This window comes from Capra hircus, chromosome 4 (assembly GCF_001704415.2).
Source record: "Capra hircus breed San Clemente chromosome 4, ASM170441v1, whole genome shotgun sequence".
NCBI lineage: Eukaryota > Metazoa > Chordata > Mammalia > Artiodactyla > Bovidae > Capra > Capra hircus.
In genome coordinates, this window is record NC_030811.1 from 109,987,881 (window position 1) to 110,005,520 (window position 17,640).

Here is a 17,640-nt window from a genome sequence, read left to right on the forward strand (position 1 = left end):
TTTGGATTTTCATTTAGAGACAAAGGATTATTTTTCCTTCTTCATACATCCAACCACTCAGTTCTGCAGATAATAATATTTAAATATCCATAATATAGTAAAATGACTTCTATTAATTTTTTAGAAGTAACCTATTAGAAAAAAACAGAGATTTAATTCTAGTTGTGAAAAGAATATAAATGTTATAAACTTGACCAAGTAGAAATAACAGTTTCACTAACAAAACCTGGAAGATGGAGAAGTGACAAGAAGTAAAAGGAAGTACACCACATGCCTATCTCTTATGGCTTTTTATTAAGGGGAGTAAACAGAGTTATCGAGAACTATCTACATCGATAAATCAGGAAAAGGTTATTATAATGTAATCTTTTAAATTACAATGAAATCTGGTAGGATGAAAATTAAGCTGTAAAAATGGTTTACTCTAGGGAGTAGGAAAGGGAAGGATGGGTGGGCAGAAAGAAAAACTTTCACCTTTTAAGACCATTTTGTTCAAGTGTCATGTTTTATGTAGATTTCACTTTACATTAATTTTAAATGTTACTGCCTGGAGGAGGAAGGCAGAGGAGAACAAGATAAAAGATAAGAAAAGAGGTGGTGTCAGAATAGCATGGTGTCAGTAACTCAGCCCAAGCAACAGGGACTCCAGACCTATATGTGAGTCTAGCTGAACAGGTCGGGTGATCCTGCAGAAACACTCACTGTTCATCACTCCAGGTGAGGCTCCTGGGTTCCCCTCGCCCGAGGGTAAAGAAAGAGAGAGCGGACACTGCTTGCTAAGATGGAATCAAGGGCCTCAGGAGAAGAACAGTGCCTAGTACTGCTGTTGTTTGTTGTTAGGTCGCTACGTCATGTCTGACTCTACGCCACCCCATGGACTATAGCCCGCCAGGCTCCTCTCTCCATGGGATTTCTCAGGCACGATACTGGGGTGGGTTGCCAACATTTCCTTCTCCAGTGGATCCTCCTGATCCATGGAATCAAACTCAAGTCTCCTGCTTGGCAGGTGGATTCTTTACCACTGAGACACCTGGGGAGACAAAGTACTGCTGTACTTGTACCTAAAGGCTATACTCATTATTCAATGATTTAAGGGTCTACAACCTACAATTTTCTTTCAACTGCTAAGATCATCATCTGAGGGGGGAAAAAGGACATTTTAAGATTATCAGAAATTAAATACAGCTGTCTACGTTAAAATGCAGTACTCAAAACTAGTTCAGGTGGTGCATGAACTTTTTGGTGCATAATCTAGCATGCTCCAAGATTCATTCAGGCAGTTTCTTTCAAAGGGAATTTTGAAAAGCAGTAAAGAAGTTTTGACTTTTAGTAACTTTTCATGAAACTAATCTAGATAAATTTCAAGTGATAAAGAAATTAAATGCTTTATTCAGGCATACTCCAAGATAAACACACTCTGACTCCTATTCCTGATCAATCCTAACCATATAACTCTGTCATGCTGAAACACAGCACATTAAGCAAGATACCAAATTACTTGGTACTTCATGTATTAAACTACACAGTCATGTAACCTGAATTTATTAGGTATACAGTCAGTGCCTTTTTATGCAGAAGCAAAGTTGTAAATTCTTTTTCTACTTTCAGAATCATAAGAATTCACCCTCACTTGTTCCATGTAATCTACTCCTAAGGCCACAGAGTCTCTGCCTTCTATCAAATATTTTATTTCCAATAAAGGAGCAATGTGATTAGGAAAGAAGAGAGGAACATATAATCTACTAAGGAAAAATTAAGTGTATGAATAGACCCACTGTACAGATGAATTTGCCTGCAACATAAAAACAAAAGCACCAAATATTACCTGATAATTCCAAAACACTTGGAATTGTGGAATGGTTCTCTTAAAGGACACTGCTAAGAAAAGTATTTCTTGACTCTCTAATCATTAATAGGAATATAAAATAAATTTAAATGTTAAAGAAAATGAGTGTGAATTCAGTTGGAAATTAATTACTATTCTATGATTACCAGAGTGTCAAATGATTTTTCACTTTTGAATCACTCAGATCTAAGCAAAAGATTAAATTTTGCCTTTGGCTAAATTCACAGCTCCAGGTAAATGGAAAGAACATTTAAAGTGCTGGTGAATTATGTCTGAACCAATGAGAGAGCTCAAGAACAGGTTCAATATTGACTGTATTCATAAGGCCAGAGGAAAAAGAGAAAAATGAAGAAAATGCAGAGACATTACTTTGCCGACTAAGGTCCGTCTAGTCAAAGCTATGGTTTTTCCAGTGGTCATGTATGGATGTGAGAGTTGGACTGTGAAGAAGGCTGAGCGCTGAAGAATTGATGCTTTTGAACTGTGGTGTTGGAAAAGACTCTTGAGAGTCCCTTGGACTGCAAGGAGATCCAACCAGTCCATTCTGAAGGAGATCAGCCCGGGGACTTCTTTGGAAGGAATGATGCTAAAGCTGAAACTCCAGTACTTTGGCTACCTCATGGAAAGAGTTGACTCATTGGAAAAGATTCTGATGCTGGGAGGGATTGGGGGCAGGAGGAGAAGGGGACGACCGAGGATGAGATGGCTGGATGGCATCACTGACTCGATGGACGTGAGTCTGAGTGAATTCCGGGAGGAGGTGATGGACAAGGAGGCCTGGCGTGCCGCGATTCATGGGGTCGCACAGAGTCAGACACGACTGAGTGACTGAACTGAACTGAACTGAAGAAAATGCATAGAATAAGAAAGGCCCATCTAATTAATAAACACAAAATTAAAAGGAAATTATTAATGGAATAAAATTCCTTTCATTTTTGTGGACTCAATCTCTCCTAGATATCAATTAACTCTATAGCTATATCCTAAATCGTATGATCTACAAGAAATGAAGAAGCTTAGGTTCTCCCAATTAGGAGCAAATGGGTGACCTAAGAGGTGAAGACTCGAGAAGGGGACCGGGTTAGGCAGGAGAAGGAAGCACCGCTGCGTGTGGAAGAGAAGAGTCGGTGCTGGAGGGCCTGTCATCACCACCCAGCAATTCACTGTCACTAAATTGCCAAGTTAAAAACACAATTCCAACAAATTTCCAGGAACCCTAAGGTAAAAACCCCACTACAATGAATTCCTTAGGACATCTCAGTGTGTCTGTGCATCTGTTTTTATCTAATTCCAGGATATGCCAACCTTTTCCTATTACTGCCTGCATGACTCAGACACGTAAACACAGCATGACCCTTGCATTCTGCACATCTAAAATAAAATGATGATCAACTTCTATCATTATTACAGATGCTTCAATTTCAAAACTTTTCACCAGGTGAGATAAGTGTAGTCACACCTCCTCCACACATCACTATATACCTAAAAGTGAAAAAGTGCTTAGAGGCTATCTCTGTGCCTGAAAAAAAACCCAAATAAGGGTTTCTTTCAAAAACCTTTTTTATAGCTAACTCTCATCAAGTAAGATACTTCCTTTAACAAAGCTAAAGTAAACACTGCAATTGATGGAAAAAATAAAGTATCAACATGTCATCTCAGTTTCTTGCCACCAGATGTCCACATTCATTCTTTCCTATTATAAAAGAACAGTGGACCTTTTCAACGTCAATCTCTTCTGTAATCCCTACAAAGCCTTATTAGGATGGTCTCTCTTCTTTTCAATCTCTCACTCTTTCCCACTGATTTTCAAACACAGGTTTCTCCCTCTCAATTCCACATCTTTCCTCTTTATAAAATTTCCTCATCCTGTACTGACTCAGACGGTAAAGCGTCTGCCTACAATGCGGGAGACCCGGGTTCGATCCCTGGGTTGGGAAGATCCCCTGGAGAAGGAAATGCCAACCCACTCCAGTTCTATTGCCTGGAATATCCCACGGATGGAGGATCCTGGTAGGCTACAGTCCATGGGGTCACAGAGTCAGACACGACTGAACGACTTCACTTTCACTTTCATACTTCAACCAAATCTGTCCCCAACAAGGTCAACTCTGATTTCTTTGCTGCTATAAATACAACAGATAATTTCAGTCCTCATTTTGCCTGACATCTCTGCAACAAAGAACTTCATCACAATGCCCATAATCTCATATCCACAACCCCACATCCTCTCGTTTAGCTAAACCCTCCTGCACCTCCTTCAGATCCTCCTCAGTCTTGACTCCTAAGGAGAATTAGATCCCAATGCTTTCACCATATGCTCAACTTCCTTCTCTCTAAAAGCCCCATCTTACTTGTGCCTACCTCAATCCAAGTTCATCTTGAAGACCAAGGATTATACTGACTATATTTTAGGTGATTCATCACTATACAACCAATTCCAAAACAAAGCACCTGGCATATAATAAGCATTCAATAGATTTATAGTTGCCTGAATTATTTTAAGCCAACTAGAAATAAACTTAGAATACGAAATTCTAACAGACATATCATCACGAAATGAAGCAAATGGCTGTTATGCTTCTTCGGGAGCCAGAAGGCCCTGCTAGAAATGGTTCAAGTATATTCACATACTAGAACTAATACTTTATCCATGCAACCTAATAAATATAAATGACATAATCAAGTTTTTAATAGTAACAGTTAATCACTGTCAAAATGGATAAAATCCAAATATCACTGGTGCTACTCAACTATGTGTTTCCTAATCAAAGAAAAAGTATGTTGCTTCAAAATGCATAATCCCAGAGAAACAAAATCCATAAAAAATATCACCTCTAGGGGGAAATATCCAGTTACTCCATACCTAGTAGAGACCTACGTGTGAGTATATTAAAAAAAAAAAATTAATCTAAAGCTGTACTCTATCACAATCCTTTCATCTTTCCAATTACAAGGAATCAACACCTAGAACATCAAGGCATCCTGCTCACTGACAGCTGGAATCTCCATACATGAGAGACTAACAGGCTGCATTCTGTTAGTCATACATTAGGTTAGTATGAAGCTAATTTGAAACTGGGCTTGCCTGGAAACCTTGCTATTTTCCTTAGACTGTATGTTTATTTTCGATGGTTTCAGAGGAATGACAGAAATTACACATGAGGATTAGAGCCCACCCCTACCCCTGTGAGGTACTGTCACAGCTAATGCAAAGCTTCATTTTAAACAGATCAAAATCCATTTAAAAAGTGAGCACTCAGAGCAGAAGATACAGCAGCTATTTTCAGACAGCACATTTCACGAACAAACAGAAGATGTAATACATTAACAAACAGGAGATATAAAACGTTAATTACATAATCACTTAAATATTACAAAGACGACAATTACATAAGCAATCACATCGCTTTTAAATTTTCCAAAAGAATTCTTATCATGATGAGCCAACAGTTGAACCATCTGGATCTGAAAAACAAACTGTGACAACACTCTCAATATTTATAAGCTGGGCAAAGTTAAGGAGGAAGAATTCCCAAGAGGCGCAATGAAGACAGGAACAGACGAATTTATTCTCTACTACTGCATAAAAATGAAATCAGTAAGACTGGAAAAAATATGAAAAGAAGAGTTACAATGATGTCACAGGAAATAGGATTCAAAAGTATCTATCTGATCTTTCAAACCTTAAGAATTGTTATTTTACTGTGCAAGTGAAAAGCGAAAGGGAAGTCGCTCAGTCGTGTCTGACTCTTTTCGACCCCATGAACTGTAGCCTACCAGGCTCCTCTGTCCATGGGATTTTCCAGGCAAGAGTACCAGAGTGGGTTACCATTTCCTTCTCCAGATCTTCCCGACCCAGGGATTGAACCCAGGTCTCCCGCATTGTAGGTAGACGCTTTCCCATCTGCGCCACCAAGGAAGTCCTGTTTTACTCTACTGTCCATTTATAAACAAGAAAGCTAAACTAGGATACAGACTTAGTAATTGTCAATGTTTATTAACATTGTATATTACACAACTCTTATATTAAAACTGATGGCAGAGTCAGCTTTAAAATTTTGATGTTAGCTTACCTTATGCAACTGTAATGTTTAAAAGTGCTGGCAGCTTTCTGACATTCCAGGCACAGCTGAATAGCTCCTGGATAGTCTTCCTCCTGGAGAGAGCAACAACAGAAGTCATTAGGACGGAAACATTTTTCTTAAAAGACTCTGAAAAGAGGCTTCCCTGGTGGTCCAGTGGTTAAGACTCCGCCTTGCAATGCAGGGGACCCGGGTTACATCCTTGGTCGGGAAGATCCACATACGCTGGGCAACTAAGCCCATGCACCGCAGCTACTGTACCTGTTCTCTAGGGGCCCTGAGCCACAACTACTGAGCCCACAGTACTAAAGCCAGCGCCTAGAACCTGTGCTCCGCAACGAGAGAAGCCAAGGCCGTGAGAAGCCTGTGCGCCCCAACTAGAAAGTAGCCCCACCTGTCACAACTAGAGAAAGCCCACGCACAACAATGAAGACCCAGTGCAGGCAAAAACAACAATCATTTTTAAAAGCCTCTGAAAAGGATAAACCTCGGCTCACACTCTATCTAAAAGTTACACTACCAGAAAGCTTTCATTCTTCTCAAAGATTATAATACCAACAACAGATAAATAGTAAAATATGGCAAAGCAACTAGCTCCAGACCTAAAATGTAGCATGGAAAAAAATACGTTACGCCCATAAATACACAGTAATAGCCCTCTGAGACCATGACATGTGAGTAAAGCCTACACAGAAGTATAAGCAGCTTCAGAGAGAAGGAGTTCTTTAACTGTTAACATATCTTCTTTCAGTCGTGTTTATATAAAAAATGTTCCTATTTTACTCTACTTGCAATCAACATTCAACAGTTTTACCATCAATGAATCCATAAATATTCTTAAATACATTTGGAAAATAAAGTGAAATATTCATTAATGGCCTCAGGATATTTTTAACACCTGAACAGAGTAATTTACTGCCAAATTAATTTTTCATATGGATTTCTTAAACCATAGTTTAGTGGTAATAGTTTAAAAGTAATACAGTGATTAAACAGAAAACCATTACAAAAAAAAATGTTCCTTAAGTTCATATCTAAATTCAACAAAGGCAATTCAAACCATAGGGGATGCTGAGATCATGACAAAGTACCTACCTAAAGGTGCTTGAGAATTATGGGGAAACACACATAACACATTAGGCCTTGGTGAACCTTGTAATAGAAGTATATAAAAATGCTAAGAAAGCCATTGAAGAGAAAACAGACGGCTCACTCAGAAGATCAGTATACATATGAGGGCTTCCCTAGCGGTCCAGTGGATAGGAATCTGCCTGCCAATGCAGGGGACACAGGTTCAGTCCCTGGTCTGGGACGGGCAGGGCAGCAAAGCCTGCGTGCTTGCATGCCACAACTACCAAAGCCCACGCATCTAGAGACCGTGCCCAGCAACAAGAGAAGTCACCACAACGAAGAGTAGCTGCCGTCTGCCGTAACTAGGGAAAGCCCTCGTGCAGCAACAAAGACCCAGCACAGCCAAAAATTTTTAAATTAGTAATTAAAAATATATATGTATATATATGAGACACCAAAATAACTAATACATGCCTTCTTCCTCAACTTACTACTTTATGTTACATGCAAAAGATAATTTCATTGCTATTTGGGCCCAGATATAATGGAAACATACTGAAATTAACATTCCTACATTGCTTACACACTGAACATTCCCCCCAATAAATTTTTCTGAATGAAGTCTATCATGTCAATAGAAAAAGATGCACAAGAGTAGAAACAGTAAGGTCCTTTACTGTCTAAAAATGCTCTTTACACCACACACCAATGTGAGAAAAATGCACATCTGAGTTTTTTTCACAATAATTCTCTAATATTATGAGAAGCACCAAACTTCCAAGCCTTGTAAACTTACCTCCAGCATTTCACTTAAGCGGACATCTGTTCTTTGCTGAAAAATAACAGAAATGCAAAGGTAAAACCTGTTTCAACCGTAAAATTAAGTTTTAATTTTTAAAAAGGAACTGGTATATACCAATGTTTTTATCGTTCTCAGAGATTTCAGAAGTCCAATCAGCAACTGACGTTTCCTCTGATTTGCAAGGAGGCCTAAACTAGCTTGAGTAAAACCTTCCTTTGCAATATTCAAGTGTCTGTAAAAGTGAGCAATAAATAGTTCAGTTTTTCTAGAATAAGAACACTATACACCAGAACAATTAGGCAGTTAATGAGACAGTATCCTGGACTGCTCTTAAAAATGGGGATTGTGAGTCCTCTGACCGATTGAACAGATTGACCGATCTGTTCAACAGCTCAAAATAAACCAGCATTACCAGAGTGGTAGGTGGTCTGCTACCAAACTTCAAACTGTTACTAGTTCATCACAAGAAAAGTACAGAAATTGAGAGCAAGCATTTAGAAACATGTAGAGCAAAAGTTGACGAAACAATTTTATGCTTGATGACTCTAACCAAAAAAATTTTAAACACACAGAGCCAAAGTTGACATGGTAATTTTATGCTTAATGAATCTGATAATAGAAAAAATGAAACTGTATTTTATATGTGTTTGTCTTTTTTTTAATTTATTCTAGCAATTTGTTTTTATTGCATTTTATAAAAACAACAATCTGTAACATGTTGAAAATTAAAGAAAAAAAAAAAAGGCTGGTCCTTCACCAAAGACAGTTTTAGAAGCACTGATTTAAGCAATACAAAAACACTAATATTTGGGGACTTTCCTGGCAGTCCAGTGGTTAAAAACTTCACCTTCCAAAGCAGGGGGTGTAGGTTTGATCCCTGGTCAGGGAACTAAAATCCCATATACCTCAGGGCCAAAAAACCAGAACATAAACAACAGAAGCAACATTGTAACAAATTTGATAAAAACTTTTAAAATGGCCCACATTTAAAAAGAAAAAAATAAAACTAATATTTTTAATCCCTAACTAGATTTTAAAACATTTCCCACACACCTTCTTAGGGCAGTTTATAGATCATTATGTAGGTTCAGTTAATGAATGGCATTCTAGAAACCACAATCATAATTTTAAAACTCAACTTTCCAAGACAGTTTCTCTTAAATGTTATTTAGCTTAAAGAACAAAGCATCATCAAACACAATACCTCCTCCCATTGGTGCAGATAACAGCAGCTAACTGAAGACCTGTTTGTAATGAAGTAACTCTTTCAAGTTCCTATGGAAAGACGAGGTATAGGTTACTGTGCAAGGCATTTTATTTTTCTTTCTTATTGATATGGTTCTCTAACAAAAACTTTAGTGGGTTTCAAAAGAAGCCTCCTTGATAAGCAAAGTAACAACAAAGATACCTGAACTTGTACACTGCTGGTATATTTTTCATAAAAATCATTTTAGATAACTACTTTGAATTGATTTTCATCATGGCATGTCACAAAATATTTAGGCAGGATTGCTTGTAAGGAAATCTAGACCCACCCTCTTTTAGATGGGCATAAATAAATACTAATGATATATTCGTTTAAATGTTTCTATCCAAGAGAACTTCATAAGATAATAACAAATACGACAAACGTGATTTGTTTGCTAAGATGCTTTTACAGTGAATGGCTTCGTTTGAACACAGTTAGATATCTCAGTGCATTCTGAAGTCTCTGCTTTTTTGATGAAAAGGCAGATTCAAAGAGACAGTTCCAATTTTATCATATTTTAAAGGCAGAATGACCCATCACTGTTGATGATCTGAGTTACAAAACACACAGAAGCAATTTTCCTTGGCTGTTCTCCAGTTAGGAAAACCAAACAGACCAGAGTTAGATATAAAAACTCTTTCACTTCTCATAGTTTGGTGAATTCCCCACATGGGAGAAAAAAACCATATACAAATACAACCCAAATACAGTTAATATGTTGCTATAAACTACAGACAAAAGAATATTTCAAATTCCAAGCATAAGTCACTCAAACATTTTTAATATTTTACTTTAAAAATAACAAATATTATCCTACCTTGACATAAGCAGGCTGTTTTTCAAGGATTAAATCTGCTACTTTTTTAGAGACCTAGAAGAACATGCAATCAAACAAAGGAAATAAAAGACAAAGCCTCATGCTTCCTATTACATTTGACATTTAAAGTTTTAGCAAGAACATTCAACAGGGCTTCTCAATCACTCCTACAGCAGATTCTGGCATGCTATGGCCACACACGTCTCTGGCCATGAGTTTAGTAAAAGAGGTACAGCACGTAGCACAATACTTGGTCCTTAATAGAAACTCAATAAATGGTCATTATTACTGTTAATGACATGAGTATCATTATTTGATTATTTGATTTCACTAACATGTGCAAAAGTCTATCCGTCTTTAAGGGTATCAGATTTGCTTTCAAAAGACAGACTTCTTAAGATAAAAAAAAGGTTAAACTATTCAATTTATGGAAATACTATCTGGGAAACAGAAAATATCCTTGTCCCCTTTAAACTGTTTGCAGTGCACAAGAAGACAAATAGCAATTTGGTCCGCTACTTCTGAAAAACCGAAAATGTGCTTTTTGGAGTGCTATGAAGGTACCAAAGGTTTCTTGGTCAGTTTCATGAATAACAAGAGTGTATGCAATGTAGAACTCTAATGATCGGGAACACAAGTTTCTTCTTTCACAATCGCAGGGGCCTCTGCAGCACTGCACTGCAGGGGTCCCATGACCAGCAATGACCGTGACCACGCAGAGAGGCACAGAAGGCAGTTAGTGACCATCTGCTCAAGAAACACAATCGTATCCCCAGCCCCAACGCAGCTGAGGACAAACCACTACACACGCATTCAACTGCTACCTTCATTCTTTCAGGTCTCCTTAATCTGCTCTGAATTCGTGCACATCTGTTTAGACAGGAACTTGTAGAGATGTATACAGACAGAAACCCACTTAATCTTACCAAATCATTTTCTGAGTCATTCGCTCATGCATTTGTGTGTGTTCATTGCTTTTTTTATTACAGGTTTTTCCATTTTTCTTGTTTTAAATAGACCATGTGGCTATTGTCAGCTTCCACGGCACCAGGCAGTGTGCTGAGTGCTTTTCTTGCATTACCTCAATTAGTAATTAGGACAATCTACTGAAATGGGTGACATGTTTCCCTATTTTCCAGGGGGTGTAATCTTAGACACAGTAATAATTCACCCGCAGTAAGCTGAAAGGTCACGGTTCAAGGCCAGGTTGATCAAATTCCAAAGGCCCCTGTGCTACATGGCCCTTGTGGTGGGATTCATTCCCAAAAGAATACTACCACATGAGTTACAAACAGGGGGGAGTACACATTGAAACACGCTGAGACCAAAAGGCAAAAGGTGCCACCATCCACTGAACTCAAAGTCTCCAGAACAGCAACATGCTTTTACTACACAACCCTCTGCTGCTGAGGGCCCTTCCCCACGCTACTGCTACCAGCCTCTAGGAGATCCCAGCACCCACTGAGGCCTCTGGATATAACACAAAAGATACGGAAGTATATCTTCCTTTATTTGTCTCATGTATTATTAAAGATCATATCTTAAATTAAAATGGCTGAACATATTATTACTGCTTTTAGTATTAAAAAATTAACAAGACTACTTACTACCATTATTTAATCTCCTACAGTACAGTCTGGCTTTTATAAAAGGAATTCAGCCTAATGCAAAGAAAACAGAAAATCACAGAATTTTACATCATTAGGTCAAATGCAGGCCTAGCCCACTACTTCACAAATGACACAAGAGATTTAGCAAGGCAAAGTGACTTGCCCAATGTCACACGATTAATAGTGAAAGCAGTTCAGACTTTCTGAATCTTAACCCTGTATTCTCTTTGGACCTTTCGACTAGAAGTGGGAACCTCTACTCTGATATAACATTCTATCTATCATAAAACTGTGGGTTAAAAAAAAAAAAACTATGGATAGGAAAGTCACACACCATGTGACAAGGAGCAATCTAAGCGGGTACTTAGTAATTTGAAAAAAATAAATTCAAAATTCTTTCATCATGTTCAGGATTCCAGAGAAAGAACACCAAGTTCTAGAAGCAAATCTATCCAAGTAATATGAAGGGAACTGAATAGTAAATTTGAATACATATAAATGTATCATCTGAGTCAAAGTCATGTCAAATAATAAGATTTGTTTAAAACGTTAGTGTATTAGTGAAACCATAAAACCTGTAAACATTACACCTCTCTGTTGTGTTTCCTTTACAGTTTTGTCAGAAATGTGTTTTTTACTTACTGCAGCTTGCTGTTGTTTCAATTTGTCTCTGTACTCCTCTAATTCTTGCAAATTGAGAACAGGAGGGAGCTTCTAAAAGGAAAAATCCATAAATAAAGAGTGAAAAAAAATCAATAGTTTCACTTCCCTGCACACCTAAGTCAGGAATTACAATCTGCACATACAAAACAGTGTCACACCCCACTCCTCCCATCCTCCTAACCTCCGCACTAGACCGCAGACACCAGCCTGTATCTGTGGTACTAACCCTTTGGGGTTCAAGCTCCACCCTCCCTCTGCTATCTCCACTGCCACCATCTCCAACCTCCTGGGAATCCCACTCCTGTGGGGACTCCTGGCCCCTAAGCTGGGAAACTCTGCTTCCAATGCCTGTAACAGGAGAATGCAAGAAAGTTCCTAACCCTAATTCCCCACTCTACCAGCCACTAGTATCTCCCTATTCATCCACGAGAGAACTCAAAACCTACTTCCCCTCTGAAATACTATGAATGGAAATTAACCCCAACATGTGTAGTGTGATAGTGATGGTTACTTGAAGACACAGATTATGCATACTCCGGAGAACAGTGTGAAAGTGAAAGTGTAGTCGCTCAGCTGTGTCTGACTCTTTGCAGCTCCATGGACTGCAGCCCGCCAGGCTCCTCCGTCCATGGGATTCTCCAGGCCAGAATACTGGAGTGGGTTGCCATTCCCTTCTCCAGGGGACCTTTCTGACCCAATGATCGAACCCAGGTCTCCCGCATTCCAGGCAGATTCTTAACCATCTGAGCCACCAGGGAAGCCCAGAGGACAGTGTGGGAACTAACAAAAATGCATGCCGTGGTGAAGCTGGGGAAATACCAGGTTAGACCTCCAGTCTCAGTCAACTGGTGATGAAACTTCCAGATAAGCTGGGTGCTAACTCTAGGTACTACATATGCAGCATGCATGCACACAGCATTTGGTTTCACCTAAAACCCAAATTTCACTATTCTTTTTTTTAATTCTTATAAATTTAAAATGCCAAAGTTATAAACATTATAGCACAGGGGTATTTATCACAACTGAATGATGATGTAAATATACTTTCATGATTAAAAGTCTCAGAGCTTTCCTAAACATATTTAGCCAACGTAAAATAAGACAGAGGCAGTACACTAACATAATTGTGTGCTGAGAGTTAAAAACGAAAAATACAAAAATGTTTCTTGGGCCAATATCCTATAGCTGCACTTAACCTTACATTTAAAAAAATAATCTCATCTTTTTGTGACAATGTTGAAAGTTCACTTAATCACAATGTGGTTACCACAGATCAGTCCTAGTATCAAAAATAAATACAATGATCCTAAAAACCATTCATATTTCACTCACAAATTTAAATCACTGAAAAAAATTGGCTTTAGATAGGTTTTAATGAATTTTTTTTACCTCCAGTTCATATTTAACAATATCAAATGACTCTGTAGAAAAATACACTTGTTCAATGCTATTAATTAGTTCTTGTTCAGCTTGAGGGTCACTAGGTTGTTCTCGAAGTTCTCGGAATTCCTCCTTCAAGGGAAAACAAAACAAAACAATTATAGCACTTGTAGTTGCTATAATTCTATCCGCACAGAAATAAATAATCGTCTGTCTTGAGCCTGACAAATCTCCTGGGAAACACTGACCAAGGAGACAAACTGACAGGATACAAGAAGAAAGTTTGTGTAAAGTTAGGAAAAAGTCAAACACTAAGAACCACCCATCTATTGGAGGAAAATACTAGCCAGCTTGAAGATTCGGATTTTATTTTCAATTCCTGGTGTATCAACCAGTAGTTGAGACAATTCAGATGCTAAACAAAAAGAAAAAAAGGTGACTACCTAGTATCTATCATATATACACACAGTTTCTTCATCTCAAGTGTGTTAGTCGCTCAGTCGTGTCAGACTCTTTCTGACCCCATGAAGCCCCACCTGGCTCCTCTGTCCATGGAATTCTCCAGGCAAGAATACTGGAGTGGGTAGCCATTGCCCTTTCCAGGGGATCTTCCCGACCCAGGGACTGAACTCAGGTCTCTGGCACTGCAGGCAGATTCTTTATTATCTGAGCCTCCAGGGAAGCCCTCTCACAACAGATAACCAGATAACATTTCAATGGCTTTCAGGGCACAATCAGTATTGGAACCCTGAACAGATTTTCTGCTGAAAATCTCACTGCTTGGCTAAGAAAAACTTGTTCCACAAAAGGTTCACAAGGGACTTCCCTAGTGGTCCAGAGGTTAACAATCTGCCTTTCAAGGCAGAGGACTCAGGTTCAACACCTGGTTGGAGTACTAAGATCCCATATACCAAGGGTGGGGCAACTGAGCCCAGAAGCTGTAACTAGAGAGCCTGCAGGTCGCAATGCAAGATCCTGAGTGTCACAACTAAGACCCAATACAGCCAAAAACAAACAAATAGGTAAAAAAAGAAAAAAAAAAAAAGTTCACAAGGTTACTTCTGTACTCCCATGAGGCTTCCTTCAAAGCGTACTGACACTATAATTAATGAACCGATTATGAACCTAAAGCTCTGACAAACTGCTTGCTTTCTAAAGATACATTATGGGCCTTCTATGGATATGCAACCATAAAGAGCTTAACAGACAAGTCCTTATCCTATGCAAGTTCACTGCATAATTGGATAAAACTTCAGTTAACTAGGAAATTTCAATAATACAGATACCCACTCTCTGCCACATTTATTAATCAAAACATTGTTACAGACATATAATTTAATCATTTGACTTTATTCAAATTGATCTAAAAGATTTAAGTATACAAAAAGAAATCCATATTTAAAATCATTTCACAATCAAAATAATATTTTACAAAAACTCTTAATGAATCACTACTAATTAAACATACAAAAATTATATGGTTAATTTGAGGACCAAAGTTTCCAAGTAGAGACACTCTGGATTAGTTTATTGCAGGGCATAGTTTTCATTTGTAGAAAAGAAAAAAAGGAAGAGCCTAGCTTATATATCATTAAGATTTTAATTTATATCTTAAATTTATACAATTACTATAAAATTATTTCCTCTCAGTAGATCCAAGCTAAAAGAAGATATCAGAGCAATAAACCTGAAACTTAAGATAATAGTTAACTGTTCACATTTAAAATTCTGATAAATTGAAAAGAGAAGGTAAAATCATAAAAACTAAACCTGCAGAATTAAAAGTGCATGAAAAAGAAAATGCTTCTTCAGTACCAAAACTCAACTTATAAAAATACACTAATCAAAAAAATGAAAAGGTTAAAGATACCGCCATCACTGACTTTGCTGCGATTAGATACAATAGTGCAGTAAGAAGTCCAGCATGGTAACAGCGGGAGCTGTATCCTGGCAGGGGGTTATCTACAGCACACTCAGTTGTGCAGCACCTTGGACAACGGCACAGAAGAGTTTCAGCAGACTTGTGTTAAACCCACACTATTTGCGGAAGGGTTCCAACTAGTTAACATATCCACAGGCCACCTCCCTGAATACAGTGGAAATCTGAATTGACAGTGAGACATGAAATAGAAAAAGAGATTAGAAACTCCTGGCACTCTCCCTCCCTAAAGGTGCACAGGCATTTGAAATAACCAGCTTCAGATACCGCAAGCTGAGGGAAGGAATAAAGCCTGAGCGAGGGTATGCCTCCCTAGGAATTCCACAGCACCACTGGCAAATAAATGCACTTGGGACTATTCACACAGCAAAAAAACTGAAGATTACAAAAGCTTCTAAGAATGAAAACGCTCAGATGTGAAACAAGTTGGAAATTCAAATAGACTGCAGTGAATGAGCAATGTCATCTCAAAATGTGTATATGGCATTAACTCCATGCTGAGGTTCTCCCCATACGTACCACCTGTTGACTAATCTAAAGGGAAAGACACAGGTTTTAGCTGCAACTCGGCTATTAACCTTAATTAATATCAACTTAGTCTCCTCATGCCTAGTTTTTTTTCCACCTGTAAAGGACATACACACACACCCCAAATGACAGTGAAACAAATATCCAAAGTTATTAAGAATGTCAGAGGGAAAACATGATTTATAAGTATCTCACAAATGCTCATTTCACAAAGGTGATGTATCTATAAAAACAAAAAAAAGTACAGTCTATGTATGCATATAAAAGGTCAAATGCCATTCCTTCGTAGAACATTAAACAATTATATCACTGACAGCAGACAGACTCAAAATAATTTCAAAGAAGTGACATGTAACACTTAAACACTGGACTAAGTAACCTGGAAGGGAAGGAGAGAGAAAAATCAGGAAAGGCAGAAAAAGAAACACAGCACACATAGCAGAATTCAGCCAAAACAAATGCCTGGTGCCATGTCCCTGTAAAACACCCTCTCCTTTCAGGGGCTCCTGTTTGAACACACATGTCTGGCCTCAGTCAGAACACGCTCCGTGCTGCCTGGAATCACGATCACCACGTTCCCTTTAATCCCGCTGCACTGTCTGTAAGACTCAGCCACTACCCAGCCACTCTCTAAACGTCTCATTGCTATCAGTGCCAGCGGCCCCATCAGATTACACACTTCCTGAGGACGGAGGCTTTTCTTTATTTTCCATCATTTGCTCCCAAGTGCCAAGGCACACTGTAGATAAAAATCATGGATCATACTAAAACTAATTTACACAGTGAATTGTATATTTAAAAAAAAAAGGAATATAAGAACAAAGGGAAAAGAAGAGACTGTATCTTCTTGTTTTGATAGTCAAAATTATCCACAAACTCCTAAGGAAAGGCTTCTTTCTTCTAAATAGAAGTAACAATAAATGTAAAATGATTGTAGGAATATTTTATGCATATAAAGTAGAAAAATAAAAGAAATAGCTACGCGGTATATTCTTAAAACAATCACTCCATAATTTTACCATTATGTAAACTGGTTTCCTAGGATTGGAAATGTACAAAAGTATTAATTCTTCACCTAAAACAGAACCAGTTTTGCAAGCCAATATCTATGTACGCGGCAAAACTTTACATAAACAAAATAAAAGATTCCGTACAAGTTTAAAGGTATAATCAGGGGAGTAGAATAATAAATGAAACTCCTCAAGCCAAAATTAAAATATGTAATGTTCTTAAAAGTTACAAGAAGATTAGATGCCTTAACTATGGTTGGTAATAAAATATCTTAGTCTTGTGGACTGCTATTAAGGGTACAGTTTTTTAAAGAATTTTTATAGTAAAGTTTATGACACACAGTAACTAATAAACACATATTATTGTTAATAATAGTGGTAGGAATGCTCTGCAAACTTCGAAAATCCAAAAATCAGCAACTACAAACCATCCATCAAACATGTCACAACTTGCCTACTAAGGGCGGGTAATCATCTACACCTCAAGTAAGTATACGAAGGTCACCCCAGAATTAAAGCCGGAGAAAAGCTACAATTGATGAGCTTAATTGCAAAGGACACAGAAACAAAAATACAAATGTCAAAAGAGAACAAATCAAACCTCTCTCCCACATTATCCTTAGGAAATAACCTGCCTACTAGC

General features: G+C 38.0%; 1 protein-coding gene across 2 annotated transcripts in view; it reads right to left on the bottom strand.

Moving 5' to 3' along the window:
• VPS50 (VPS50, EARP/GARPII complex subunit) overlaps positions 1-17,640 on the bottom strand; it is a 139,815-nt gene that overhangs the window by 103,336 nt on the left and 18,839 nt on the right. For both annotated transcript variants that reach the window (XM_018047422.1, XM_005678922.2), the window contains exons 3-9: positions 13,530-13,652; positions 12,120-12,191; positions 9,868-9,921; positions 9,006-9,076; positions 7,916-8,033; positions 7,796-7,831; positions 5,920-6,002 (exon numbers count right to left, since the gene is read on the bottom strand). In XM_018047422.1, the coding sequence (XP_017902911.1) occupies positions 5,920-6,002; positions 7,796-7,831; positions 7,916-8,033; positions 9,006-9,076; positions 9,868-9,921; positions 12,120-12,191; positions 13,530-13,652 (557 nt within the window). The remainder of the gene's footprint in view (positions 1-5,919; positions 6,003-7,795; positions 7,832-7,915; positions 8,034-9,005; positions 9,077-9,867; positions 9,922-12,119; positions 12,192-13,529; positions 13,653-17,640) is intronic.